This window comes from Cervus elaphus, chromosome 23 (assembly GCF_910594005.1).
Source record: "Cervus elaphus chromosome 23, mCerEla1.1, whole genome shotgun sequence".
Taxonomy (NCBI): domain Eukaryota; kingdom Metazoa; phylum Chordata; class Mammalia; order Artiodactyla; family Cervidae; genus Cervus; species Cervus elaphus.
In genome coordinates this window covers 60,699,411-60,726,729 of record NC_057837.1, presented here as the reverse complement: position 1 = coordinate 60,726,729, position 27,319 = coordinate 60,699,411, and the positions used below count along the sequence as shown (strand labels likewise).

Genomic DNA, 27,319 nt, shown 5'->3' with positions numbered 1-27,319 from the left:
CTGGGTAATTCACTGAAGATCAGCTTCAGAAGAGCTGACCCACAAGCATCCTGGCATTGCCATCACTTGATGCCCTTTCACAATGCCAGCTCAGGACCTTTGTGTGTGTCTAGCAACATCTGTGGAATGAAGGAGGACTGACTCCCTCCCCTTTGGCCTGGCGGCTTCTGAGCTGGGAGCCGTAGTCCACTGACAACAGTCCTGTTGTGCAGCCCGGAGTGCAAGAGACTCCCTTTGGGAACGGTGCACAGATTCTGGAACAAGCTCCCAAGGACCTGCAGGACAAGGATTCTTCCTCGGAGGGTGCTGCCAGCTGAACCTGGTTCTCTAGCAAATGGCCTGGAGACTCCTACAGGTTTCTCTTTGTATGACCTCTGAAAACCGAGCAGTAGAGCAGCCAGCACAGATGTGTTTCTATTTAAAGAGACTGGCGAGGTCTCTTCCAAAGGCTCCACAGTGGCCCTACCCAAACGCAGAGCGACGTGAGCAGGGGAAAAGTTCAGTTCTGCATGCAGCCTGGATTTCCATGATGCTGGCAATGGGTTTCTCACTACCACTTTCAACATTATTACTGTTTTTGCAACTACTGGACATAAGGAGATTAAGAAATAGTCCATAAACCAGCTCAAAATTAAGCATATACATGCAGAAAGCCCTCCTCTAGGAAGACTGAGCGCCACCTACTGGTGGCAGGCCCAGCTTTGCCCAGGTGGCATTCACCCACCTGAAAAGGTGTGACCTTTTCTGAGTTTCAAGTGGTGGCTCAGCTTGGCCCCCTTCCCTCTCCCTTGTACTCACTTTCTACAAGGGACTGAAGAATGTCTGAGGAAGGAGAGGGTGGGGAGCAGCGAGAGCAGCTGGGATACGGTGACCTGACCAGTGGCTGATAAAAGTCGGTGGCAATGAGGACTGCACCTGCTGCCGGATGTCCTGGGAGCCACCGAGGCCAGCCTGTCTCAGCACTCCCTCCACACTGTCCCCATCAGCCCCAGGCAGGAGGGACCACTAACTTCAGGATGAGAAACCTTGCCTGCAAACGTCAGTTTCCTTGCCAAGACCACTCAGAGAAAGCACTCTGGGTGCCACCACGACCTTCTGGGATTCCATCTCAGCCTATGAGTCACACCTTCCCCACCCTCTCCAGGCTCTTGGCACTTAGAACCTCAGAATGTACAGCGCAGATAAAATCAGAATTGTTCTGGCTGCTGTTGGGTGGAGGGTCTGGGACCTGAGTTACCCTCTTTGGGCTCCTCCAAACTGAGGAACCCCAGAGAACCTCCTGCCTGTGAGGGGAGGGTCTCACTTGTGGAACCTGAGGACTAGGGTTCCTAAGTGGCTTACCTGATGTCGAAACGCAGCAGCAAGGCAATGAAGATTCCTGCGGGGAGAAAACCAGGGTTAGATGGAGGTAGGGAAGAAGCATACAACTGACAACTGGGTCCCCAGCCACAAAGCAGTCATCAGGGGACAAGGCGTGGCTGAGACTGCCAACTGCCGGCAGAAATCGCTTCTCTACCTTCAGTCCACCTGGAACAATGGGGGACACTCACTGGAAGAGGGAACAAGTGGCCGAACTGTCCCAGGTAGACTGCTTTGGCCTGGGACCACACTGACGAGCACCTCATAGCACCATCTGCTGTACCACCCTGGGCCCAACCAAACACTTACAGGATGCCTGAATACTAGGTGCTGTAGGCAATACAGTGGGAAGCAAAACCTGGGGGTGGGGCATGCTGATCAAATATTAACAAAGACCAGTGTGAGACTGTAACTGTGAAAGGGTGCTCCTGTGTCATGGGAAGGTCTATCATGGGATGAGACCCAGGCTGGGGGTCGTGGGTGGGGAGGAAAGAGGGCTTTTTTGAGGAAGTGACACTTGCCAGGGAGAGGGAAGAGCATGTGCAAAGGTCGTGAGGAAACAGGGCTCAGGAGGCGTGGCAGGGCAGGCTGAAGCCCAGAGCAGGAGATGCTGGGGGCTGGATCTGCCATGCAGGGCCCCGTGGGGGTGAGAGGAGTTGGGTATTTATTCTAGGAGTAAGGGGACACTCCTGGAAGTGTTCAAAGTGGGAGAATAACATAAAAGATTTTGAAAAAGACCCCTGTGGCAGTTGTTTGGTCGGTGGGAGAGCGCAGAAGCAGACACTAGGAGGCTCTACAGGAGCTCAGGTGGGGACGGTGAACTCTGTCCACCCACTGCACTCCTATCTGCACTCTGAAATCTGGCCCAATCACCCCCAGAAACCCGAGTCCCTGAGACACAGCCACCCAGTCCAGCCTCTGTATGTTGCACACACACGGCCATCCCTGTGTCTGTCCTTGACTTGTCTTTGGACTCGGACACAGCAGGGCTGAACCTCATTTGGTTGAGAGCAAGCTCTTAGGAACCAAACATTCTGTGCTGATTAGAAGCACTGACTGGCAACATGTGATTCATTTCAAAGAAGAAAATGATTCAGTCCCCAGCGAAGACTCTACAGTTGGGAGCTGGTGGGTGGTGAAAACAGACAAATGCTGCCTTTCTGGAAACAAAACTAGGAATTCAGTGGCCCCCGGCAGCTGAATTCTGCAACTGCTCTTTAATCCGCGGGCCAGAGCTCCCAAGAGCTTCTACTCATAATACTGCATTTGACCTTAAAATAACACCCCACAACCTATTCTTCCTTCAAGATTATCCCTGAGGCTCTGTGAGGATGCAATAACTCACACCAACTGTGACTGCTGGAAGACTTCCGATACATACAGGGATTTGTGGATACGCAGAGATGTCCTGTGCAGGCCTGGAGCCCAGAAGCACTCAACAAGGACACTTGGGGAAGTCTGCGGGTGCCTGGGACAGACCCTGCTCTGCAGGGCGAACCAAATCCATTTCTTCATCCCTGATGGAGCTTCTTCCCTGCCTCCCAGCACCACGTGCTATGGGAACACCTGGATTCAAGACCACGACCCTAGGCAAGTCTCTCTTAACCTGTTTCCTCACCAGCAAAATAGAAACACTCTCTACCTCAACAGGCTGCTAAAGGTAGCAAAGATAATACATAAAAAAACACTGAGCATACTGCTTGGCAAACAACAGGGGCTTGACAAATGATGGCTCCAGGATTATGATCTTACTCTTGTTGTTACTATCATAAAAGCAGTTCTGACAATATCATCTTTCTTTGCAGTCAGATAGACCTGGTCTGAGTCCTGGCCCTCTGGCTGGCTAGTGTGTGAATTGACGTTAAGTCCCTTCACTGCTGAGCCTCAGTTCGCTCACTGGTATGAGAGAGAAAGCCTCTGCTTCACCACCATATGTATCACAAAAGCAAAGTGTCACACAGAAGTGCCTGTTCACTCCCGCTCACTAGCAGGATGGCTATTACTTCCTACACTGGAAAACAAACTGGCTTTTAATTTGTTCCCAGCTTTCTTCTTGTAAGCAAACACCAGGGGTGCTTCTAACCCTGACTCCAAGCCTCTGTGACTAGGGAATCAGAATGCCCTTTGGGTGTGCAGCACCTGTCACTGGGCCTAGGTCTTGCAGGCACACAGCGTCCACGTCTCAAGCCATTTCAGCTGCCCTGAGAGGCAGCTCAGCTTTGCCCAGAGTTTCTTGACCGGCAGTTTGGGCTGCAGGCCCCCAGGATGTGTGCCCATGCTCGGGCCCATACACAGGGGTACCTGTGCCCATGTCCACAGGTGTGCTGACTAGCACCCACACATATAATGGACTCAGAGGCCAGGTCGTGTGGTCAAGCAAGTGCAGGCCACTGGTCCCTCTGCTAAAACTGCAGACACAGGAGCACAGCTGTGTGCCCCCTGTCCACACACACTGCATGCTTTCCCTGGTGTCCTCCCAGCGCCGGGGAGGGGGGCCAAGGAGACTGTGGCAGTTCTAGCACACCTGTGTCACCTGTAAACACTGGGAATGGTGTGCGTACGTGCAAGTGTGAGGGGATCGGATTCCTTTAAGACTGTCATCGAATGTGCTTATATTTCAGTCTGTCATATAATTTATTTCTGCAGCTCTCGAGTAATGTCTGTTCACCCAACCAGAAGCTCTATGAGGGCAGTCTTGCTCACCACCGTCCCTCCAAGGTCCAGCCCACACCGGGCTGAGGTGGACCCCCTTCACCAAACCCCGGGCAGGTGGTGATGGGGGAATCGCACAGCCTAACCCTTCCTCCTTCCCTCTCCTGGTGAGTGAGGCTGTGTCTCACAGGACGACTCCTTCTCCATGGAATCCCCCTCCACTTTGGCCCCTGCCCTGGCCCCGTCACCTGGAATGACGATGTCTCCGAGTCCCAGCATGGCAAAGTTGTCCGCTTCCAGGCCCTTCTCCAGCAGGTCCTGGGGAAACACCACTGGAGGGGGAGGCAGGGATGTGAGGAGTTGGTGAGAGCCCAGCTCATGCACTCCTAGCCTCCGCCTCTGGTGTATGGAACTCACACACTTGCATTGCTGGTTGGGAGGATGGGAATGGGGAGTCAAGAGAATGATGATGGGCTGAAGGGAGGTGTGTCCATCTGGAATCACAGCTGGTTAGAGCAGTAAGAATCTAGAATCATCTAGGCTAAAGGTTTAATGCCTTTACTGAGCTGTAACTCACATGTCATACAATTTCAATGCCTTTTAATAGCCAGGACTCTTTGGTTAAATGGGACTGACCCCAAAGCCTAGCATATAAAGGATGAAAGGGCCCACATGGTGCTGGCATCTAATAGGCTTTCCGTCTCACCACAGTTGTGGACAGACCCTCGTTTTGAAGAAGGAAGAGCTTGGGCCACACGCTTTGTGCATCTGTTGATGAGGAGGAGGCTACATACCTACAAATCCCTTGCTTACAGCCCCTTACTCAGAAATCCTGCTGGCCAACTTGTTTGGATAAATACAGATTGAGGAAAATGCCTCCCTGTATGTCCAGTTATGGCAAGGGGCAGCTGTAACTGGATTTCATCCAGATAGCCTTGGAGCAAAAGTTCACCAGTTATGGTGTGGGCTTCAGGGTCAGACTGTATGGGTCTGAATCCTGGCTCTGCTGTGTGACTTTGCACAGTTTACTTAACTACTCTGGGCCTTAACTGTCTCACCTGTAAAATGGGTATAACAACCAAACTGACCCCATAGCCTTGCGGTAAAGATTAGGTTATTTGAACACACTATTAGCTTTAACTGTTATGTCTTTACTGACCCAGTCCTGCTTCTGTGTGAGGCTGTCCTCCCAGATGATGAATCAAGTGTGGCACAAGGCTAAGACAGTTAGGACAATCTGGTCACCGAACTCCTGACTTCCCTGCAGCTAGGGGTGGTCATGTGACCCAGCTCTGGCCAATGGCATATAAACAGAGGTAAGACGGGTGTGCTCTGGGCCAAGATGGTGCTTCCCCAATGAATCATACAGAGGTCCTTCCCTGTCCACTTTTTCCTGCCTTGAATACAGTCACAGTGATTTACAGCTCTCCTTGTCTGATCCTCTTAAACCTGCCATCATTCAATCCTGAGTGGCAGATCTAGAAACCAGGGCCCACAGAGGTGAGGCATCCCCACTCAGGCCACACAGCCAGCACACATCAGATATGGGATCCAAATCCAGGCTTTCTGACTTTACTAACTGTCCACTTAACCACTCTGCTGGACTACTCCTAGCAGTAGAGGGCAACAAGCTTTCTCCTCAAGACAAAAACCCCAATTCCAAACACCAGAAACCAGAGGGGACTGTCATTTCCCTGTCCAGAGTCTTCCAATGGCTCATCCACTGCCCACTGGGCAGCAGCTGGGCTCCCTGACATGCCATCTTCGGCTTCCTCAAATCTGGCCTCTTTTCTGCTGCTCCCCTGAAGTCACCATACTCCCTCTCCGATTCTCTGCTCCCTCCAAGCATTCTTCTGGTTGCAGCCCTGGCCTGAAGCTGTTCTCTCTTTCAAATGCCCCTACTGCTCCTTCATGCTTGTGAAACACATATTCATTCTTCGGAACCCAGGAAAGCTTTCCTGACCCGTTGGCTGGGTTCATCCATCACAGCGTGTGAGGCATAGTTGCTCTTCGAGCTTGGCCAGCATCTGTTCTCTTGCTCTGCACGACTGCCCTCACCTTAGACCCTTGGTTCTGGGAGGCTGCCAACTCAAAACACTGCCCCCAAGCACTGGAGAAGGCAGTGACCCTGTCCTTTGCACCACTCCTAGTGGCAGAGCCTAGTTCCTGGGCCTGGAGAGGCCCCATGGGTTCATCCAAGCCATAGCTGGGAGGAACTTTCCTCTGGGGTCACTGAGCCGCGACCCTGCACAACATCTAGGAGCAGCCGTGTGACCAGGAGCCTCTCTCTGGCTCATGGAGGGGACCCATGTACAGCTGTGGAGTCAGACCATGAAGAGTGCAACTGTTGCTTGGCTCTCAGGACAGGCTCCATCCTGACTGCCCAACAGGATCCCCCTTCCTCCTTCCATCATGCCCGATGGATTCCGTCCTCCTCTTTGGGTCTCATGATGCCAGGGAGTGATTCTTGATCAGTCTAAGGCTTAAACTCCAAGTTCATTATGCTTTTCTCAACCCCCCCTGATGAGGAACAATGAACTTGGGCCTGTGACCCAATTCTGGCCTGTGAAATATGAGAGAGGCTGCAGGGAGATTCAGGGAAAAACATCCCTCTCTGATGAAAGGGAGACATAAAGTTCCTCTTTTCTGTCCCTGAATTTGCTGAGAATGGTGGGGTGGAGGGCTGAGGTGACCCTGGCTCTTGGCGATGCCACTGATGGTCATAAACCCAACTCTAGAGGCTCCGCCACCGGGCTTGTTGCGTGTGAAATGACAACATTTCCACATTACAGATGTCTGTAGGTGAGGTTTCTAATATTTATAACAATGGATACACTGAAGAACACAACCAGGGAAGTGTGAGAGGAGTGGGGCAGACAACACCTGCTGGTTATGTGTTACAGGGAGCCAGGGAGGGGGCTCCAGGTCTTGGTGTGGGGGTGTCCTCCTCTGGAGGCCCCTGCCTGCCCTGCCACAGGCTGTTTCAGACACCGCTCTCTATGACCAGGTGGCCAGAGGATAGCTGTGTGGGAACACAGTGGACAAATCAAAGAGAAGGAAACCAGGCCCTAGACACCAGGGAACTTGGAGAAGGAACAGCTGAGGGAGGGTATTAACTGAATCAGGGACCATGCGGGAATGGGCCACCAGGGTGGGGGCAGACGGGCTCCCCATGGTGGGGTGGTCACTTACATTTTATTGGTGCCTCAAAGGACTTTGCCACTGTCACCATCACATTGGTGCCAAACACCTAAAAGGAGAAGAGTGGAGTCTGGAGGGAAGTGCGGGCAGATGGGAAGGAATGGCCGTGTGTGGCTTCTCAACGAGGGGCTGCCTGAGATGGGCGGGAGAGGGACAGGGAGCCAAGAAGGGCTCCAGAGCAGATGTAAAGTTGAGAGGAGGCAGCCACCGACATGGCCAAATGGACACTTCCTGAGGCTGCTTGTCTGGGCAGCAATGAGGGGCAATTCCAAGGAGTTAGGAAAGGATCTCTGATGTCCTGGCTGGGCTGTCAGGTCAGGGCTCTGTCCTTCCCGAGAGAGGAAGCCCTCCAGCACCACCCCGTCAGGGCTGCCTCTCAGAGCGAGGGTGGCAGGTCCCTGAGCCCAGCGCCGTCTCTGTCAAGGACAGTGTCTTGCTCAACAGTGTCCACTCATCTGCTTTAACCACCCCTGCCTCAGCTGTTCTGAGCCTCAACTCGCTTGCTGGAAAGACAAGGGATAAGCAATCCCCTGCTGGGCTCACTGTGAGGGACAGAGGGCGGCTGGAAGGCACAGGGCAAAGAAAGGTGAGCTCTCGGCAAGCGGGGCTGGGACTCTGCTCTATCATCGACTTCACAGCTGAGGGCACTGCCCCAGAAAGGATCTGATCTGGGGCCTTACTCGTAGGTCAGGTGGCTGCCCTCCACTGGACCTCCTGCGCATCCCTGCCCGACTCACCCAGAAGATGTCGTAGATGAAGAGCCCTCCCAGCAAGATGCAGCCAGTGCTGACGTTGTTCAGGTGCAGGAGTTCTACCCCGTTAAGGGAGAAGGCCAGGCCGAAGAGGTTGTTGGCAATCCAGTGCTGGGGGAAGGTGAGAGTGAGGCCACCTCACCGGTCACCACCTTGTCCCTCCAGCGCTCCACCACCCCCCTGCAACTGCCTGGGCCCTGGCTACTCACCTTCCTCAGCAGGTACCAGACGCCAACGATGCTGCTCAGGCCCAGGCACACCAGGTCCTTGGTGTCAAACTCATAATTGATGATCTCTGGGCAGAGAGGCCGGGTAAGTCCACTCCCCGGGGCGGGGCTGCCCCTCCCACCTGTCAGCCCCTGGACGGAGGAGGGCATGGCTGTGGGCTCCGTCAGAGACCCACAGGCTGGGGGTGCTCACTGGAGCCCTCCCCAACCCCAGACCCTCCAATTTCCTAGAGGACGGAATGGAGGCCCAGAGACAACCCAGACTTGATGTAGGGTCAGTGGGAGGTGGTCCATGCTGCTGGAAGCCCATGCTCTGCACTAGCAGCTGGGCGACCTCAGGGGAGGCAGCTCCCTCTCTGAGTTTGTTTCCTCATCTATAACAAGGGGATCACTGGGCTTCCCTGGTGGTCCCCAGGGGTTAAGACTACCCTTCCATTGCAGGGGGCATGGGCTTGATCCCTGGTTGGGGAAGTTCCATATGCCAAGAGGTGCGACCAAAAAAATAAACACAAAACAAAAAAATGGGGGTCACAGCATCTCCCTGATAGGACTGCCATGGGGAGCAAGTGAGGTGGTCCTTACAAAGCACTCAGCACAGAGCCGGCATACAGTGGGTGCTCAACTAATGCTGACTGCACCGAGCCCAAGGCCCTTGGAAGGTCCCAGTTCATTCAGTAATCTTTCTACTCTGCCGCCAAAGGAGTCAGGAAGGTTGCTGGTAGCCCTGCGTCACCAGTAGAGGAGGAAGCAGGTGAGAGAGGGAGGCCTGGAGAAGTGGCAGGTGGGAGGCCCCGAGGCTGTTCTGTTGGGGAGCCTGTGGCAGACACCCTGATGTTAGACCCCTTCTCCATCACCTCCGAGTGCCCTAATGAGGAAGCCCAGAGAGGTGGTGGAGCGTGCCCAGGGTCACAGAGCACAGGCTTTCCTTTCAGATTCCAGACTGCAGTGGACTGCTGGTTGGCCCCAACCGTTGTTCGCCTCTCTGTGGTAACAATACCCTGATGATTTTCAACTGGAAATTGAGGCTGACTAGCTCTCAGCCACATTTTCCAGCTTCCCTTGCAGCTAAATGGGCCTGGGGAACAGTTGCCTCTATGTCCTTTGAGACAGCCTGCGAAGCAATGGTATGCTACCCTGGACCCATTGACCCGAGTGCGGCAGAGCACAAGACGGGTGAAAACCCCCATGTCACTGACTGGACACAGATGCCTACAGATGCACAAAGGAATCATATAAAATCGCTGCTCTCCAGGGACAAGGCAGAATGTGCTGGGCACATCCCCAACAAGTGTGACATTCACAAGCTCAGACATGTACATAAGAGAGAAACACCTTCCACCTGTCCAAGCTGTTGATAATCCTGTTACAGCAGTTGAGCCCACACCCTAACTAACTCACAGGACCCAGGCTTTCCCCAATTTCCTGTGGCTTTCATTTTTTTCAAGAGCCGTGGAACCCCCTTTTCAAATCTTAGCTAGGGAAGTAATCACACTAAAAACAGACATGATAAAAATAGCTTCAGGAGCCAAATGTTTACTGTTTACTGAGCCAGGCGCTGTGCTGAATGCTTTCCACTCATCACTTACTCACAGTCCTAACAACATGCTTATAAGGGAGGTACTACATTATGATGCGCATTTTACAGATGAAAAAACAAAACAAAACCAAAAAAGCCCAACAAAACCACCCAAAGCTTAGAGAGATAACAGTGTGCACTCAGCAGCAGAGCGGGGATGACATCCCAGAGCCCACCTTGCCCATCACTTGCCGTACCGGGGAATCCCAGTATCGGAGAGACAAAGGGGAGCGGAGGGGAGCGGGAAGACACCCAAGGTACGGCCAAGGCAGGGGATGGCAGCAGCACTGACCTTCCTTGTTCTCCCCAGAGCCCTGTGTGAACAGCAGCTGGTATTGTCGGTTTGGGAAGTTGGCTGGAAAAAACTTATTCATGAAAGGGCTGAAAGGAAAGACAAAGCAGGTTGGCAAACAGAGCCCCTGTGGGGGCCCCACAATCCCAGACATCTGTTTACAAGCTGTTATCTCCCAACAACCTCACAGCTGCCCTGAGAGGTAGGTGTTATTGTGCCCATTGTAGAGATGTGAAAACAGAGGCCCTCAGAGGGCAAGTGACTGCCCAGGGTTACATGGGAAGTCAGTATCTTGAGCTGAGACCTGAACCTAGGTCTCTATGATTCCGGCTTCCACGTAGCCTCTTAGTTATCATCCAAAAACACAAAAGAGGCAGACTTTCACATAAAACAGTTTTTAGGAGAGCAATGGATTCCAAAATCTGGTTTATCCACAATCTGTATGAGAGACCCCAGTCAAGAATGCATATTCTGGCTTAAGCCTGCATAGGGTAAGTCCTTACTCTTCAAGGAGATCCACTGAGTCTAGGCAGACAGCAGAGCTGAATTAAGGGGCCGACTAGTAGCCCGATGAGATCTGACTCCTTAAGAGTGAGAATGCCTGGGTCCATGTTGCTGAGGAGGCTGGAAGGCCAGCAGCTGAGAGAGATGCATTAACCACAAGTGGCCCCAGATAAACCACATCCTCCTTGCCAGCTCCCTGCCCAGCCAGAGGCAGTGGACCCAGCCTGGTCCACAGTAAAGCCATGATGCACAAACTGTGGGCAGACTCATAAGGGAAATGAGATGCGTAGCCCTCTCTCCTGGGCTCAAGGCAGAGAGGTAGATGGTGAGGTGGCGTGAGTTTTGTTGTTGATTCTAGAAGCAAAAAGGTAAACCCTCTGTTCCAATTTCTCAGAAGTCTGTTTATTTCAAACACAATCCAGGTGTGTGCAGTGTGACAAATCAAAGCTGCAGTGTGCCTTTGCATTCTGAGGCTACTGGAGACTTCCCATTAAAATGGCTATCTAATTACTCTGTCACAGGTAGCCTCTTGTGTGTGTCCCTGGAACTCAGTGACTCTGAGACCCTTTGGACTGTCGCCCCAGGCTCCCCTGCCCATGGGATTTTTCAAGCAAGAATACTGGAGTGGGTTGCCACTTCCTTCCCCAGGGGATCTTCCTGACTCAGGGATTAACCCCCCCCCCCGCAAAAAAAACCCTTATAAGTGTCTGAAACTATCTTAATATGTTTTTTAAACCCTGCAAAAATCTAGCACACTTAAGCAGTTAGTAGACCCGAAGCAAGCCTGAGTTGACTAGGAAGTATACTGTATTCTTCTTGAGGGGATTTGTTTTGACCATTTCCTTTAATTATCAGTTTCCCAGAACACTTAGAGATGTTGGCAAGCAGCAATTCCTTCTAGATGATTCCTTAACTATTATATAAACTGTGCCAACACACATAAAGCGGAAACAGTATAAGCTGAATTACTGTCACCTCTTATTTGAGTAATAACCATGGTGTCAGCTTCATAATACAAATAAAAGGAATTAAACATGGGAAGAAAAAAGAATGCATATTCCTGGATTCCCTTCCAGATCTATTAAGTCAGATGACCTGATGGTCACCCCACTCCACGATTTTCCAGGCCTGGGATTTTTACAAACTCGGCTGGACTTGATGAGTGAGATGAATCACAGTCCCTTGGGCGAGAGTGGGCTCACATTCACTCCTTCCACAGGGCCTGTCTGTGGCTCAGGATGGGCTTGGCCTCATCTCTGGAAGCATTCTGATTACTCAGCATGGTCTACTTCCTGGCCTGGCAGGGAGCAGACACTTTCTTTTCTGGATCACCTTCGGAGCAGGAACAGAAAACCAGGGCTTTTGGCTCAGCCTGGGTCTGGATACTCAGCAGTATCGTGGAGTAGACACAAACCGGGGTGGCCCAGCCCTGACGCCTGCTCTGCCACGTGAGGCCCTGGGCTCACTTCAGTGGGTCAGTCTCTCTGCTGAATGTGGGGATAATATCACCTGATTCAAAGAGCTGCTGTGAAAGTAGGGGAGAAGGCGAGGGAGAAGTTTAGCTCAGCGCTAGATCCTCAACAGGGGTCATAAGAACTCAAAGTCTATCATTGTAGGTGGTTGAACTTGAAAGCATTCAGTAACACCAGATCAGAATGATGACTTATGAAGCAGGCAAATCCACAATGGTGCTCCCAGCTATAGGAAAATGGACCCAGGCCAAAGGGTACCCAGGGCACAGTAAAGGCAGGGAAAAGGGAGCTCTCTAAGACCCTGGAGCTTGGAGGAAGAAAATGTGGATGAAGAACTATCTCTGGGCCTTAGTTTCCACTTGACACAGCCAATCCCTCCCCATCTACAGAGCTGTGGCATGAATGACAAGGCTTTGTGATTATGCAGACACGACTGATACAAGATGCAATTGGGAGTGGGTTTCCACAAACAGGCTCTGAGCAGCTGGGAGGCAGCAGCTGGGAGGGATGAGGCTGGAAGCCACTTTCAGCTCAGTTCACTGAATCACGTTTCAGGAGCATGAAGCCAGAGGGTGTGTGGAGAGGCAGAGAGAAGGCCTGAGGAGCTAAGCCCTTCACTCCAGCCTGGCGTGCACCTCAGGAGCCCGACCAGCAGAGGGCAAGGGTTTGAGAGCATGGATTCTGGAGCCAGGTTTCCTGGATTCAAATCCTGGCCCTGCCACTGAACTGTGTGACCTTGGCAAAGTTACTTAACTGTTCCCTGCAACTGTCTCCTCATTTGGAACACTGTAACAATACCTTTCTCATTGGATCATTAAGAGGATTACATGAATGCTTGGCACCCTATAAGCTTAACTGCAGCTTCAACTCCAAGTATGAAGTCTCTAGACAGATGTCTTTGTTATCCCAAAAAGAGGGGCTGCTGGATAACACGGGGCAAGAGACAAGCAACCTGGCTGGTGTGAGCCTGCCTTAAGGGCAGGGATCCTGAGAGGCAGCTGGTAAATGCTTGCTGAACACCTCTGAATGCAGGTTTTTGTAGAAGGCAGAGACTCACTCCTTCCAGCCCTCGAAGGCTCATGTCAAGCCTAAAGGTCACTGCTTTCTGCTGGGAAACCACATCCTACTGCCCTTCTCCCCTGGGGGTGAAGGCAAAGGGCAAACTGCTGAGTGGCCTCTCCCTCCTGGGGTTGCAGATCGTGGTCTTAAGGACCTTTCCCTCTAAAGGTCAGCTGGGTGGGATATGAGCTCAGAGGTGGTAAAAATAAGCTGCACAGTTCCCTTGGCAGGAAGGGTACTGGCACAGGCTTGAGTCTTGGTGGCCGTAGAGGGTGAAGGCAGGCTGTGGGTCCTCGCTTCACTGTGACACCCCAGGCTGTGGTTCCTTCCCTGGGAGGCTCACGGCAGCTGGGGAAGTGGAAGGAATCCCATAAACACCACCGCCTGGACTCCGTGGCTTGGGGCTCAGCCCCTACAGCCTCTCAGCAGACAGATCCCTCCTCTGCTGGTCCTCAGGAAACCACAGGCCCATCAGAGAGAGCGTGCCCGGGCCCCATCCTTAAGCTCTCTCTTCTCCTTCATTTTTGCCAAAACTACAAAAAATACCTGGTTGCACAGTTAGACCCATGCTCAAAACCACTCTGCTCCTGAAAGCTGTGACGCTCTCTCAGCCTCAGTTTTCCTGTCTTGCACCTGCAGTCCTTGTTTGGATCCTGAGGAAGGTCTGACTATGTCTGGGGATACATACAAACAACCAACCAAAATTTTAACGATACTATAGACTTCTCGGAGAAAATACTTAAGAAAACTCCATTCAAAGGAAGGTAAATTTAATTCTCAGATCAACTATCTAAATAGCATGATTAAATTATGCCCTCCCCCTTTTCTGTGAAAACTATTTTTATCTGATTCAGTTCTTTTCCCTGTACATTTTATAGTAAGGCTTTCTTTCATCCCATTCATCCCAGTTTTTCAGTCTGGATCAATTTCTTTTTCAGAGGATAGCTTGGACCCTGAATGGTGAGTACCCCTTATGCCCATGGCCAGTCATCATTTTCACAAGGCCTCATCTTCCCAAGTCACACTGTGTGCTCTAAATCGTCTCAAGAAAATGAGTCACTGACAGATTTTACCACGTGCAGTTGTAGTGGCTTTAGTTCTATTTTCTGCTAATAATTTCTATCAATAAAAATTATGAATTGGTTAAAAGATAGACAACTCTTTCTTGGTTAATCCATGAGAAATTTTGGACAATGTTTCTCGGTTACTGTCCTAAAAGGAAAATAGGAAGATCTAGGGTGTCAAAATGACACAGGTTCAAAATACCCTGCTGGGCAGGTGGCTGGTGACCTCTCTTGTAGGGCTGTTGAGATAAAGTGAAATAATCAACTCCTCTGCACCTGGTCAAACAAAATATATCTGGTTCTTTCATGCTAAGGCAGTGGTTGGGCTGTGGTAAGGACTCTGGCAGATGCTGAGGGGGTGGGATGCGCTAGAACGGGGGGGCTCCTAACCAGCATGGGATTCCCTGGTAAGTCAGCTGGTAAAGAATCCGCCTGCAATGCAGCAGACCCTGGTCCGATTCCTGGGTTGGGAAGATCTGGAGAAGGGATAGGCTACCCACTGCAGTATTCTTGGGCTTCCCTGGTGCTCAGACAATAAAGAACCCACCTGCAATGCGGGATCAAACCTGGGTTCGATCCCTGGGTTAGGAAGATCCTCTGGAGAAGGGCATAGCAACCCATTCCAGTATTCTTTCCTGGAGAATCCCCATGGACAGAGGAGCCTGGTGGGCTACAGTCAGGGGTCGCAGAGTTGGACACAACTGAGTTACTGGCACAACCAGCATGGGAAATGACCTTCCTCACCTTGTCCACCAGGAGAGGAGAGATCTGTTCATCGAGGAAGGGTGACTAGCTCTGCCACTATCTTGCTGGGCTCGTCAGTCAGGATCTCCAGAAGGACTGGGGGGGCTGGGGGTGGAGTGTGGCCCTAGAACACGGCCTTGTGGGTGAAGGTGGGTGAAGTTGAAGACAACACTGACCTCAGTCCCATGTGGCTGTGTGACTCGAGCCAGTTGCTCTCACCCTTGGTGGGCTCTGGACATACCCTCTTGCTCTGGGCATGTCACAGACGTGCTCACTTGAACGTTCCCACGCCCCTCCAAGGAGCTACTCCCCATACCTCCATTTTATAGGTGAAGAAACTGATGCTCAGAGAGCTTGAGTAACTTGAGCCTTGGCTCCAGGTCTGACTGCCTCTTGGGCCCACATTCTTGACTCCCAGGTCCTGCCTCAAGGAACCAGGCCAAACTCCCCCAACTCCCAGGGCTTCCCTGAGGATCCCGCTCTTCCTCTCTGACTGCTCTGGGAAGGTCCTGACTGCACCTACAATGTGCACAGACCTTCTGGCTCCTGGCCTGGCCTCTCCCTCCTACACCCTCATTTGGGTTTCCTACCCTTCAGGGCTGCATTCAAGTCGTGTTCCTGCCTTCTGGGAACTTTTCCTGGTCTGCTGACAGCCTCCGTGGTTGTCAGCCTGAGGCTGTACCTCTTCAAGGGGCCAGATGGAAGCAGGCTGGGGTGATTGAGCAGTCACAGCCAGGGGCTGGGCTGGGGGCACCACTCCCATTGGGTAAGCGCCCCACCCGAGCACTCCTGGTTTAGTTCCTTCATCCCCACTGAACAGACACAGCACGTGACGATCTGAGCAGGGTGGCAGTGAAGAGGATGGGCTCTGCGGCCACAGAAACTCAGATTTGAATCTTTGCTCTGCTGCTTATCAGCTGTGTCATCCTAGCAAATTTCTTAATCTCTCTGAGCTTCAGTTTCTGAATGTGTCATAGGATTAAAAGCAACAGATTACAATGATAACAACAATGGCTAACAGCTACTGAACATACTGAGTGTCAGATACTGTCCTAAAAGTTTCTACATGACCAATGAGAAAGGTATGATCATTTTCCTTCACGTTCAGGTGAGGAAATTGAGGACAGAGAGATTAAGTAACCTGCCCAAAGTCACAGGGCTATTAAGTGGCAGAGTCTGGATTCCAAGTCAGGTAGTCAAATTCCAGAGCCTGTGCTCCTAACTGCTCTCAATACTGCCTTGCTCTCTTAGGAGCTGAGACCACAAGCAGCCAGCTTCGCGCGTGCGCAGCAGCCTCGACACCCAGCAGGTGGCACCGGCACCACTCATCTCAGTACTGTGACATCTACCACGACATTACTGTTCACAGATAATTTTCCCAACAACCGTGGTGGCGAACACCCACCGGACCGTCTTATCCTTCCTTGGAAAGAAACCGTGGCCCCGAGAGGCTCTGGTTCTCACGCAGGGTCACCCACAGTCTAACACAGGGGAAAAGTTCCCTTGGGTTTTTACAGCCAGGATTCAAACCTGGCTCTGAATGACGCCAAAGGTCACGTTCTCATCCGAGACCCTGTACTGGTCTTGAGAAAGCTGCTTCAAAGGTCGCAGACATGCCTTCTGACCTGATGGTGTGGGACAGGGCCAGGATTCCCAGCACGAAGAAATACATGGACAGCAAGAGGTTGATGTACTCCTGGGAGAATATCTGAGGCAGAGATACAAAGAGAAACAGGACGTCAGGGTTGTCGGAGGCTATGAGGAAACCAGACTCCCTGCTCTTCTGCTGGAGATGGTCTCCCCACTCTGGAGTTGGGGAACAGTGTCAAGAAGAATCTCAAATGGTACTGGGAAGTGGGGGGGCTTCCAGTTTCTCTGGCAATGGGAAAAAGGGAAGGACCCTCAAGCCCTCAGATATGCCTCCCCAAGTGGTCGCCAAGAGTCGGACACAACTGAGCGACTGAACTGAACTGACTGAAGGAGCCTGCAGGTCTCCCCTTGGTGGTTCCACTTGGAGACAGGCAACCGGGGGGCGGTGTGGAGCCTGATGTTCAAAGTCCCAAGAGAGCCGTCTGAACCCCAGAACAAACTCTTCCAAGCTTCCTCCTCTCTGCTCAAAAGCTGAGGGAGGCTGTGGGTGGCCACCCAGTTATGAGTTACCTGCACCCTGCTCACTCTCCATCCTCTCCTGGGCCACTTCTCCCACAATGCCGCCTGAAGCCCTGACCCCTGACAGATGCTTCAAGGTCTTATTTTGGGTGAACGTGAGGAACGTTCTCTCTCACAGGGCTCCAGAGCCAGTGGTCACATGTTGTTAACTCTGGACTTTGGGAAGGCTGCGCTATATGGCTCCATGGTCACAGTATCATATCGTCTTTTGTTACTGTGAGGCCCTCTTACTGGGGGGGAAATGATGTGCTGCGAGGTGGGACACGGGGCCACTGACGACTCTCAAACGAGGCTGTTCTTGGATCTGTTTAAACGCCTGTCTGATCACCTTGCTCCTCTGCTTAACACCTCTCAGCAGCTTCCCTGCTCAAGTCCACATCCTCTCCTTGGCTTCTCATGTCTTCATGGTGACCACCGCGGGCCTCCGTGGCTGCAGCTCATGCCACACTGGCCTTGGTGTGATATGTTCCCACCTGTGGGCGGCCCAGGCACGTGCCCCTCTGTCTGGGAAGCTCCCTTCTCCTCACTTGGGCTTCTGAGCAGCTTTCCTCGACATGACCTTCATTAATTCAGCTCATGTTGACCGTCTGCTACGTGCCCCACGCCGTGCTCAGCATTGGAATAGGCAGAAAAGCCCCTGCTCTCACAGAGTTCAGGCGCCAGAGAGGGAGAATCTCAAGAGATGAACATGCAACACACCGTCAGGTGGAGATGGGTGCTAAGAAAAGCACAGCAGTGCAAGCAGAGTGGGGCGGGACTGTCATTCAGGGGGCCCAGGAAAGCCTCCGACACTTCACTTAGGAGTAGACCTGAAGGAAGTACGGGAGCGGCTGTGAGGATGTCTGCGGGAAGAGGCGGAGGGAAGGGTGGGTGCACAGGTCCTGAGGGGGCCTTGTGTTCCCGTGTGCAGGGAACAGTGAGGGTCTGTAGGCCTGGAGCTGCGGGAGGAAGGAGAGCGTCAGGAGACGAGGCTGGGACGGTAGGAGGGAGACGGAACCTGCAGAGCTGTGAACAAGGCTTTAGCTTTGTCTGGGTAAGACGCGCTGGTGAGGCAGGGCTGAGGGCGAGGCTGTGACCTGGTCTGATGGCCTGAGAGGATCCCTCTGCAGCGGTGTGGAAGGCACACCCCACAGGGCCGAGGTCCGAGGTGACAGCCCAGCCAGGAGGGCGCTGCGTGTGGGAGGATGAAAGACATGACGAGAGGGGGTCAGACTCCAGATCTCTGGGCTAGAGAAGCAGGACGTGCCCAGGGCTGCGGGCTGTGGGAGGGAGGGTGTGTCTAGGGTTCCCGGCTGAGCAGCGAGGCAGGTAAGGGGCTGCTGTCTGAGGTGGGGGCTTGGGCAGGGGCAGGTCCCTCCGTGCTGTTCTGGCGCTACAAGCCTTGACTCCACAGCGCTTCCCAAGACTCTCACCGCATGTTTATCTACTGATTGCTAGACTGGTGTTTGTCTCCACCACTTCAAGCTCCTAGAGGGCAGGGGTGGGCCAGCTGCTTTCCCCACTGCAGTGCCCCGCACCCAGCACAGCACACGGCGTGAGTTCTCAACAGAGACTTGTAGACGGATTGAACAGGCCACAGGGCGAACGCTCCTACCTGCATAGGTGTGCGGGCCGAGTTAACTCGCAAGGATGTGCTACCCCCTCACACAGTGCTCTTTTAACAAGGGCCCGGGGAAAAATTTTCCCTTTGGTCATGTCTTTGAGCTTCTGGTCAGCTTGACTGTGTGGACTACGAATTGTGGGCCAATTCTGAACTTGTGCTTCGGCTGCTAGACAGTCAGGGCTATACCTGTGTCAGGGGCACTTCTGGCAGGGGTACAAGTCTGCAGAGTCTGGAGCACAGGGTCTGGGTAGGGTCCTCACCCAAAGCTTCCTTGCTTTCTACTATTTTATCCTTTTTTCTCCTTTACCCCAATTTCTTCCTTTATTTTCCTTATGCTATTGGATTTAATTTTCGTAAGCTGCCTCAAAGCAATCAGGTTTAAATGAGGTGCGGTAAGGTAAATTTTATGATCTTGAGAAATGCAACAAACTCCGGTGCCCTAACCAGGAGAGGAGGAAAGGGGCCGAAGGAGAGAGTGAGAGCCACTGTTATGCAAACCACATCCAGTGAGTGGTCAGCCTGGAGTTTGGGAAGAAACTGGTGCCTGTGTTATCCAGGCAGCTGCCTTTCAGAAATCACAACATGACACTCTGGTGACTTGGCGGGGATGGACACTGTGTCCTCTGGCACAAGGCAGGCTGGGGCTTACCTGCCTGGAGAGGAGGACAAGCTGAGCAACAGGTGTCCGGAGCCTTAAATAAAAATGTTCATACCCTCTGCTGCCAGGAATTCCTTTCTGGGGAATTGAGCGTAAGGAGAGAATCCTAAATACTGAAAATATTAGATGGTCCTGAGGCAAAGGCCTGGGTGTGTATTCCTAGCACTTAGTACAGTAGAGACTTGAGAAATAGCTGCCAAAAGCCAAGTCGGATGCACCGTGCTCGTGTACACGGAGCTACGGAGAGACGGCAAGGGTACAGGGGAGAGGGAAAGGAACACGGTGCTCCGTGTGGAGACGAGACTCTCTCCAAAGACACAAAGATACACTCAGACCATACATCTTTGAAAAAGACACACGTCCAAGGACACAAATGCACGAGGGCAGGTGCGTCTGGTGAAGGGATGTGAAGGTGGAAAATGGAGATGGGTGTCAGGGGTGAAGAAAACAAGGCGGGTGGCCTGGCGTGGCTGATGGCGGTGTGCTGTGAACTGAAGCAAGTGAGAAATCCACCTCTTCTCCCAAGGTCCGGGAAAAAAGGAAAAAAACAGTGAACACCTAATGTTATCCGATGCCTTCTTACTAACAAGAGTAAAAATCAGAACTACGTTTTCTGTGTGAAGCGAGGGGGATGCTGTCAGCCAGCTGTGGTATATCTGCCTGGGAGGGATATTCTGAAATCATTAAAAGGGGTGGTTCTGATCCAAGAACGAGGGATGATGGAACGGGAAGCAGGCGTTTTTGACTCACCCACAGACTGGTAAAAGTAAAGGATTTTGATGCTGCTCGGGGTAGGTGGGAGCACAGGGAAGCCAGCACACTTGTAACCATTGGAGGGCACGTAAACTGGTAAAATCAGATGGATGTGGTACCATTTGTTCTGATTACCACATGGAGATACTGTGTGAGCTGGCAGCCCTACTGCAGATACACCTGACAACATGTGACTGTGCCGAGAGGTGCCCGCAACGATGCCCACGGCTGCAGGGCTGGGGCTTCCCACCGCTGGATGCCCCCTTAGGGTGCATCCGTGAAACAGAACCACAAGCAGCTGTTACAGAGAACGAGGCAGATCTGACGGTGCTCAGACAAAAATATCTCCCTGGTAAGAACTGTATGTTTGATGTATATATAGTTGTTTGAAAATTTTTACATAAATGTAGATCTATGCATAATGGAGTAACTCATAAGAAACTATGCTGGGGAGAGTATTATGGTTTATTTGCGTCTTCTCTTAAATTGAAAAAAAATTTTTTTTTAAACTACATACATGTATTTTTAAAATGTAAATGAAAAGTGATCCTTAAGGAAGGACTTTCCTCATGGTCCAATGGCTAGGACTTTGCACTTCCACTGCAAGGAGCACAGGTTCAATCCCTGGTCACGGAACTAGAACCATGCACAGGCCATGAAGGGTGGCAAAGAAAAAAAAGTTACCCTTGAAAAATCTTCAATGACCAGGAAAAAAGGGCTTGTACTGTGTTATTTTTAAAAAGAAGTTATAAAATGACTATAATTACGTTAAAAATATGCTTATGAAGAGTCTGAAAGGAGATATGCCAAGGTGTTAATGGTGATGACCTGTGTATTTTTCTCCTCAGTTTTCTGCATAACTTTTGTCATCAGAAAACAGTACATGTTCTACTAAAATAAAAAGTTTGTGAGTTTGCGGTACATGAGAAAATGCTTATGAGGTTATCGATGTGAAGTGAGGGAAGCAGCTGCAGGACTGAGCACGCCACGTGGTCACAGCTACGGGGGACCATGCAGAGGAAGGACACACCTCCAAAGGGGCTCTGTGACTGTCTCTGGCAGGGGGGGTTTGGATGGCTGCTGTTTTCCCCTTTTTACTTTTCTGTGCTTTCCAGGTTTTCAACACTGAGCCTGTGTAACTTTTACTGGGAAAATAAACCTCGATAGATTAAAAAAAAAAAGAAAAGCAATTAGTATAGTAGAGGTATGTCCGAGACACAGCTATACCCCACCCCAACATGGAGAGTACAATGAAACCAAAACAGAACAGAACAGAAAGCTCCACGGAGAAGGGAACTAAAGACTGGTGGGAAGGAGCCCCCCAGCATCACAGCAGGGAAGTGGGTCGAGGGGTGAATTGTTATTACTTTTCTTGCTCTTTATTTTCTAGAAATGAACATGCATGTCTCTTGTGATGGGAAAAACAGAACAAAATAAAGTTATTTAAACCAAATGACACACCAGGTGACAGAGGACTTACTTTGAAAAAGAGGTAGAGTCCCAAGAGGGTGCAGCTGGCGATGATGGGGAAGCGGGCGGCGTCCCGACTGGTGATGGTCTCAGGCATGTCCGAGGCGTTCTAGATGAAAGAAAGGCCATGCTGAGAGAGGGGACTGGTTCTGGCCTCCAAGGGTTGGACGCTGGTGGGAACCTGGTGCCACGACAGCTCATTCATCTTCCCACTTTCTGCCTGGTCATGGAGGTGCCTCAGGGGTCCCCATGTTTTCCCGACACAAGGCTTTGCTAGTGCTGTTCCCTCTGCCAGGGCTACTGTCTATCCACCCCGGGGCAGGATGCTCTGATCCCACTGACTTGCTATTGAAGAGACTGGGACCCCGACAGGGACAGTCCTGGGAGGACCCAGTGCATGTGTGGCAGAGGCAGCGGGTATCTAACAACTGGAAGAAAAACACTGGCAAAAAAAGTGGACACTGGCAACAGGAGAGCAGTCCTAGGCCTCATGAGGACTACTTCCAGTTTTCTTACAGGTTAGCTGAGGTGTAAATATGGTCAGTCTTTTATCCAGTAGGTAGTGAATATTATAAGTGGAAACAGACCAACAACAAACCAAAACTAACAATGGCTAAAACTGAGCATTGGGAAGACAACAACTGCAAGGAGAAGCAAATCTTGATGAAACTCAAACTCAAGAAGCATGACTGGGAAAATGAATCTGGTCAGAGTACAAGCCACAATTAAACTCACGATGGCAGATAAAAGAGTTAGCAGGAATGGGATCTGGGTATAGAGCTGACAGAGGATAAATACCTACATGAAACAACTGAGTGCAAGCAAAATCACTTCAGTACTATTAAAATGGAAAAAAAAAATGGAAAATGGAATTAACAGTACAACACAGAAAGTTAAATCAGCTCCATGAAATTCATGACAAAAAGAGTTTCTAATGAAAATCTATATTGGTGTAACTCTGGCTGTTGTTTAGTCGTTAAGGCGTGTTTGACTCTTTGCAGCCCCATGAACTGTAGCCCAGCAGGCTCCTCTGACATGGGATTTTCCAGGCAAGAACTCTGGAGTGGGTTGCCATTTCCTTCTCCAATAATTCTGGTTTAAATTTATATTAAAAAACATTTAAAATATAAATCTAAAAGTCAAAAGCTTTCAGGACCATGAGGCTCTCCATCCACTTCTGTGCTCATAGTCCACAAGGACCCAGCGACCCTCCCTGCATGACGATGCACCTAGAGTGACTGCTCTGACAATGGCTTGCTGGGTGACTCAGGCAGACCGTGTGCTCTCTGAGCCTCAGTTCACTCATCTGTCAAACAGAACAACGCTATCTATAGCTTTACTTACCTCTAAAAGGGCCAAGAGGCTTAAACCAAATGAGATGTCAAAGAACCTGGCAAACTAAAGTACTGTGGCTGTAAGGAGCTGTGATTATCAGGGAGGGGCAAGTGGGGAGGCCCTAAGCCAAACTCCAACACAGCCGGGGCTGAGGGAGATCCTCCCCTCTGAAAGAACAGGTAGCTGTGTGAGTCACTCTCTGGCAGCTCCACTAGGAGCAGATGAGCAATAATGACATGGAGAAGCAGGCCCATCCTCCTTCCTTCCTCCCAGCCCTTGGTGTCTGCATTTGGCAGCACTGCGCAGTAGGGTGTGGGCAAGTTCATGGCCCTCTCCGTGGACCGCCGCAGAGTCACTGTACTTCCTGTGTAGCAGCAGGTGGGCACAAAACTAAATGAGCTCCCAACCTTAAAGTGTTCACAGGCAGGTCGGCCAAGACCTTGACATGTAAACAGAATATCCCCGTGTAGCGTGACCCGTGGTAGAACTGCCGCCATACGTGGCATGAATACCCAGTGGTGGAGGGAGGGCTCTGACGTCAGCGGGCCCAGCCCCATTGCCAGATCTGCTTCTTCCCAGCGGTGGGACCTTGTGTAAGTTATTTTCTTTCTCAGAGCCTCAATTTCCTCAGCTGTAAAATGGGTTGCCAGGATTCAATGATTTTTGCATTGGAAGTACTTGGTGTTGTGCCTTGAGCTTCCCACCAGTTGTACAAATTGCATTATTATTATGTACAAGGGAGTCACGTGAAAGTGGACAGGACACTACTTCTGCAAAGAAGCAGGGAGTGTCAGAGGTGGTTAGAGCAGATATTACTTAGGCAAAGCTGTGAAGGCCAAGTACAGGGTCTGGTATGCAGTAGGAGCCAGATAAATGCTGACTGAGTTGAGGAGTCTGCTTTGTGTACAAGCAGCGTTTACGGGCAGAGGGACCTGCAGACGCAGGGAACATGGTGTGAAAGGACCCACAGACTCTGGCATCACCTGCAAACCAGTGTCACTGCTTGTTTCCACACATTCACATCAATTCAGCCCAGGATCCTGAGTGGGAAGAGGCTCAATATTATCTGATGGCAAACCAGGTTGGACAGATGCTCCAACACACAGTCAAATCTGGCCTTCTGCGTGTGACTGTTAGAAATACCCCACGTACAATGTTGAGTCAGCACAGAAGACTTGAAATCTGACTGACCAGGACAGTAACACTGACAACATTTACTGAGGGCTTTCTAGGTGCCAAGCATTCTAGGTGCTTGACATGATTTCATCCTCACAATAACCCCAGGCAGCAGGTACTTTTAATACCTCCATTTTACAGATAAGGAAACCAAGGCTCAGAGAGGTGATATAACTTGCTTTAAGGTCACACAGCTGCCCAAGTGGCAGAGCCAGGAGGCATGCTGAGGCAGTGTGGTTCCAGAGCGCAAACTCTTGGCTATTACCCCCTAGATGTCCTCTGCCTTTCCTATCTGAAAATTTCTGCTGGAAAGTTATGTCAAGATGCTCAGGGGGCCTGTGACTTTTCTGAGGAACAGAATCCTGACAGCAACAGAACCTTTGTAGTTACAAATATACTAGAAGTTGGCTGGATTTGCCACTGATTCAATTTGGGTTTTTAAACTAGATGTTCGTATGCAAATACAATGGCTCCTGGGGTGGGTGTGAGTGGCTGGGAGCTGACACAAAGAGCAGAAATAAATTTAGCTTCCAGTGACACTCTGGATGTTTAGTTATCAGGGCGGAAGCAAAAGCAGCAAGGGAAGAAGGATGCCAACTTCATTCAAGTCATTGGCTCTGCTGGAGCTCTGGGAGTTCTGCTTCCAGGCCATGCCCTACAAAGGATCTGGGATTCATGGACCATTCTGTCATCCCAGGTCTCCTCTCCTCACTGCATGTGCACTCACTCACCCAAGAATCTCCCAAACTACCCCCACCCCAGTCCTTCACCCTCCACTGCAGTTTCCACAAGCTCCACCTCACCAGCCCCTTCCTGCCTGCCCCCTCCTCTATCAGGAGCTCTTTCTGAAGGACCTGATCACATTGAACAACAGCTCAGAAACCTCTGGAGAATGGACTACCAAGCAGCCATTAAATGAGAATCAAGGTCACTACGGGTGGGAGTATCAACTGGTACAACCTCTGCACTAGATAACTTCATGAAATCCATCGAAATTAAACATGCATAGAGCCTCTGACCCAGTAAATCGATTTCAAGGAATTTACCCTACAAATACACAGAGAAGCATGAAGTAACAAACATGTAATGAGATTAATTTCAGCATGGCTTATGATAGCAGATTGACACAATAACTGACTAGCGGAGGACTCCAAATCAGGGTTCCTCACACCTGAGCACATGTCAGAATTGGCAGTAGGGCCTGTGAACAGATACGTGTTTCTAACAAGTTTCCAGGTGCTGCTGCTGCTGCTGGTACAGGGATTACACTTTGAGAATCATGGTTGTGGGGTACAGGGGACACCATATAGCTATTAAGAAGCATAACTTCTCCATGTGTGCTGGTGTGTTAGATTTGAAGCATACAAGTGGTCGAAACAGCAAGGTGCAAAGAGTGTGTCTACAACAAAATGTGGACTTCCCCAGTAACAAATCTGCTTGGAATGCAGGAGACGCACCAGGGGCCATGGGTTCGATCCCTAGGTTGGGAAGATTCCCTGGAAAAGGAAATGGCAACCCACTCCAGTATTCTTGCCTGGAGAATCCCATGGACAAAGAGGCCTGGTGGGCTACAGTCCATTGGGTCTCAAACAGTCGGACACCACTGAGCGACTAAACAACGGAAACAACAAAGGGCAACAGTTATACAGCAAAGATGGGGGGAAGTGTGCGCTTATTTACTTGCAGAGGCACAGACACCTCTCAATGGATATCCAAGAAAGAGGTAGCAGGGGATGCCCCTGGGGAGGGAAACTGGGCAGCTGGGGTGGGAGGGAGATTCTGCTCAGTCCTTCTGGAATTCTATACCACGAGTGTGCGTAACCTACCCTCCCCGCCATAAAACAACAAGGTAAGTCTACATGTACCGACATAGGAGAATGACTGAGACATACCGCTTTGGAGAAAAAAAAAAAAGAATCAGGTTTCAGAGCAGTATGTACTGCAAAATCCCATTTTTATAAAAATAAATTTACATATGTGTACACACATGAGCACGTACATGTCTGTATACGCACAGAAAAAGGTGGGGAAGGATGCACACCAAACAAACTGGGTTACTTCCAAGGAAGTGGTATGGGGCGGGATTTCCTTCATGCTTCTGTGTTGCCTGAACTTTTACAAACACAAAACATGTAGTGGCTATGAAGATTAACTCTTTCGTTGCTTTCGGGATTCCATACCTCAGAAAGGCTGCAGGTTCCTGGAGCATCTTCTTGTTATCTCACCCCAGCACCTGTACTGGACTCGCATCAAACTGCTCACTGCCTCCCAGAACATGCCTGTGGCCCTACATCTCCCTCTCCTGTCCTGCCTGCTGAGCTCTTGCCCACCCTGGCAAAGATCATGGCTGCCTCCTTGAGCAGTTGGCTGGTCACACAGCTATTTCTCGCTGGAGACTGAGGTCTGTGAGGGTAAGGCTTGGCCTCTTTGTCTGGCACTCCTGGTAGCCAGCCCAGGGCCTGGCATAGAGCAGGAGCCCAGTCCAGCTGGCTGGGGGGCTCCTCGGAGTTACTAGCCAAAGGCCTTTGATCAATCTGACAGGTAGCTGTTCCTGGGACCTGCTCCCTTTTGGGAACACAGGTCTCAGACAGGGATAGGCATTGCTCTTGGATGGCTGTGCCGATGGCTACTTCCTCCTAACACACTCCTGGACGCTTCACCTTCTCCTCCCACGATTTCACAACTCTGTCTGTCACGGACAACTTGGCTCCAGGGAGAATTTTGTCCTCACATGCCCTCTCTCAGCTGGCTGTGGGGGTCCAACACTAGTGAGAAATAAAAATCCCTGGGCCCCCAAGCTGACTTTTCTCCCCTTGTCAAATGATCATGGAAACATGACTCAGGGTAGAAAATGGGAGTCATTTGGCCTCTCCTCTCCCCAGGACAAAATGCCACTTGTATGATGCAGGCAACTGCATCCAGGAGAGAGCCCAGGACTAGGAACACCTGGTTCTGCCCCTAACTGGCAGAGAAATCATTTCTCTGCCTCTCAGTTTCTCTGTACCATGGTGATAATAAAACTGGCTCTGCCTGCCTCAGTCAGTAGCTGGGAGACTCAGAGAGTGAAGGCTTGTAAGCTTTAGGATACCCTGGTGGCTGGAGGCTACTAATGGTCAAGCTGTTTGTAATTCCATATAGTCTTCCAATCCCCTTGTCTCTCAGGAGATGCTAGGGAGAGGTATTTAGATGCTACAGTAGATCTAAAGCTCTCTTCGATTCTTACCCTCTGCTCCAGCCACTCCAGACCTTTCAC

General features: G+C 51.0%; 1 protein-coding gene across 6 annotated transcripts in view; it reads right to left on the bottom strand.

Moving 5' to 3' along the window:
• The window catches only part of HM13 (histocompatibility minor 13), a 38,155-nt gene that overhangs the window by 8,563 nt on the left and 2,273 nt on the right, over positions 1-27,319 (bottom strand). For 3 of the 6 annotated variants that reach the window (XR_006336917.1, XM_043883092.1, XM_043883090.1), the window contains exons 2-9: positions 21,566-21,664; positions 16,528-16,610; positions 10,060-10,148; positions 8,174-8,313; positions 7,950-8,075; positions 7,204-7,261; positions 4,260-4,343; positions 1,342-1,378 (exon numbers count right to left, since the gene is read on the bottom strand). Coding sequence is in view for 4 of the 6 variants with exons in the window: in XM_043883092.1 (XP_043739027.1) it covers positions 1,342-1,378; positions 4,260-4,343; positions 7,204-7,261; positions 7,950-8,075; positions 8,174-8,313; positions 10,060-10,148; positions 16,528-16,610; positions 21,566-21,664 (716 nt within the window). In the remaining 2 variants the exon portion in view is untranslated. The remainder of the gene's footprint in view (positions 1-1,341; positions 1,379-4,259; positions 4,344-7,203; positions 7,262-7,949; positions 8,076-8,173; positions 8,314-10,059; positions 10,149-16,527; positions 16,611-21,565; positions 21,665-27,319) is intronic. The other 3 variants (XR_006336918.1, XM_043883093.1, XM_043883091.1) reach the window with 1 other exon arrangement.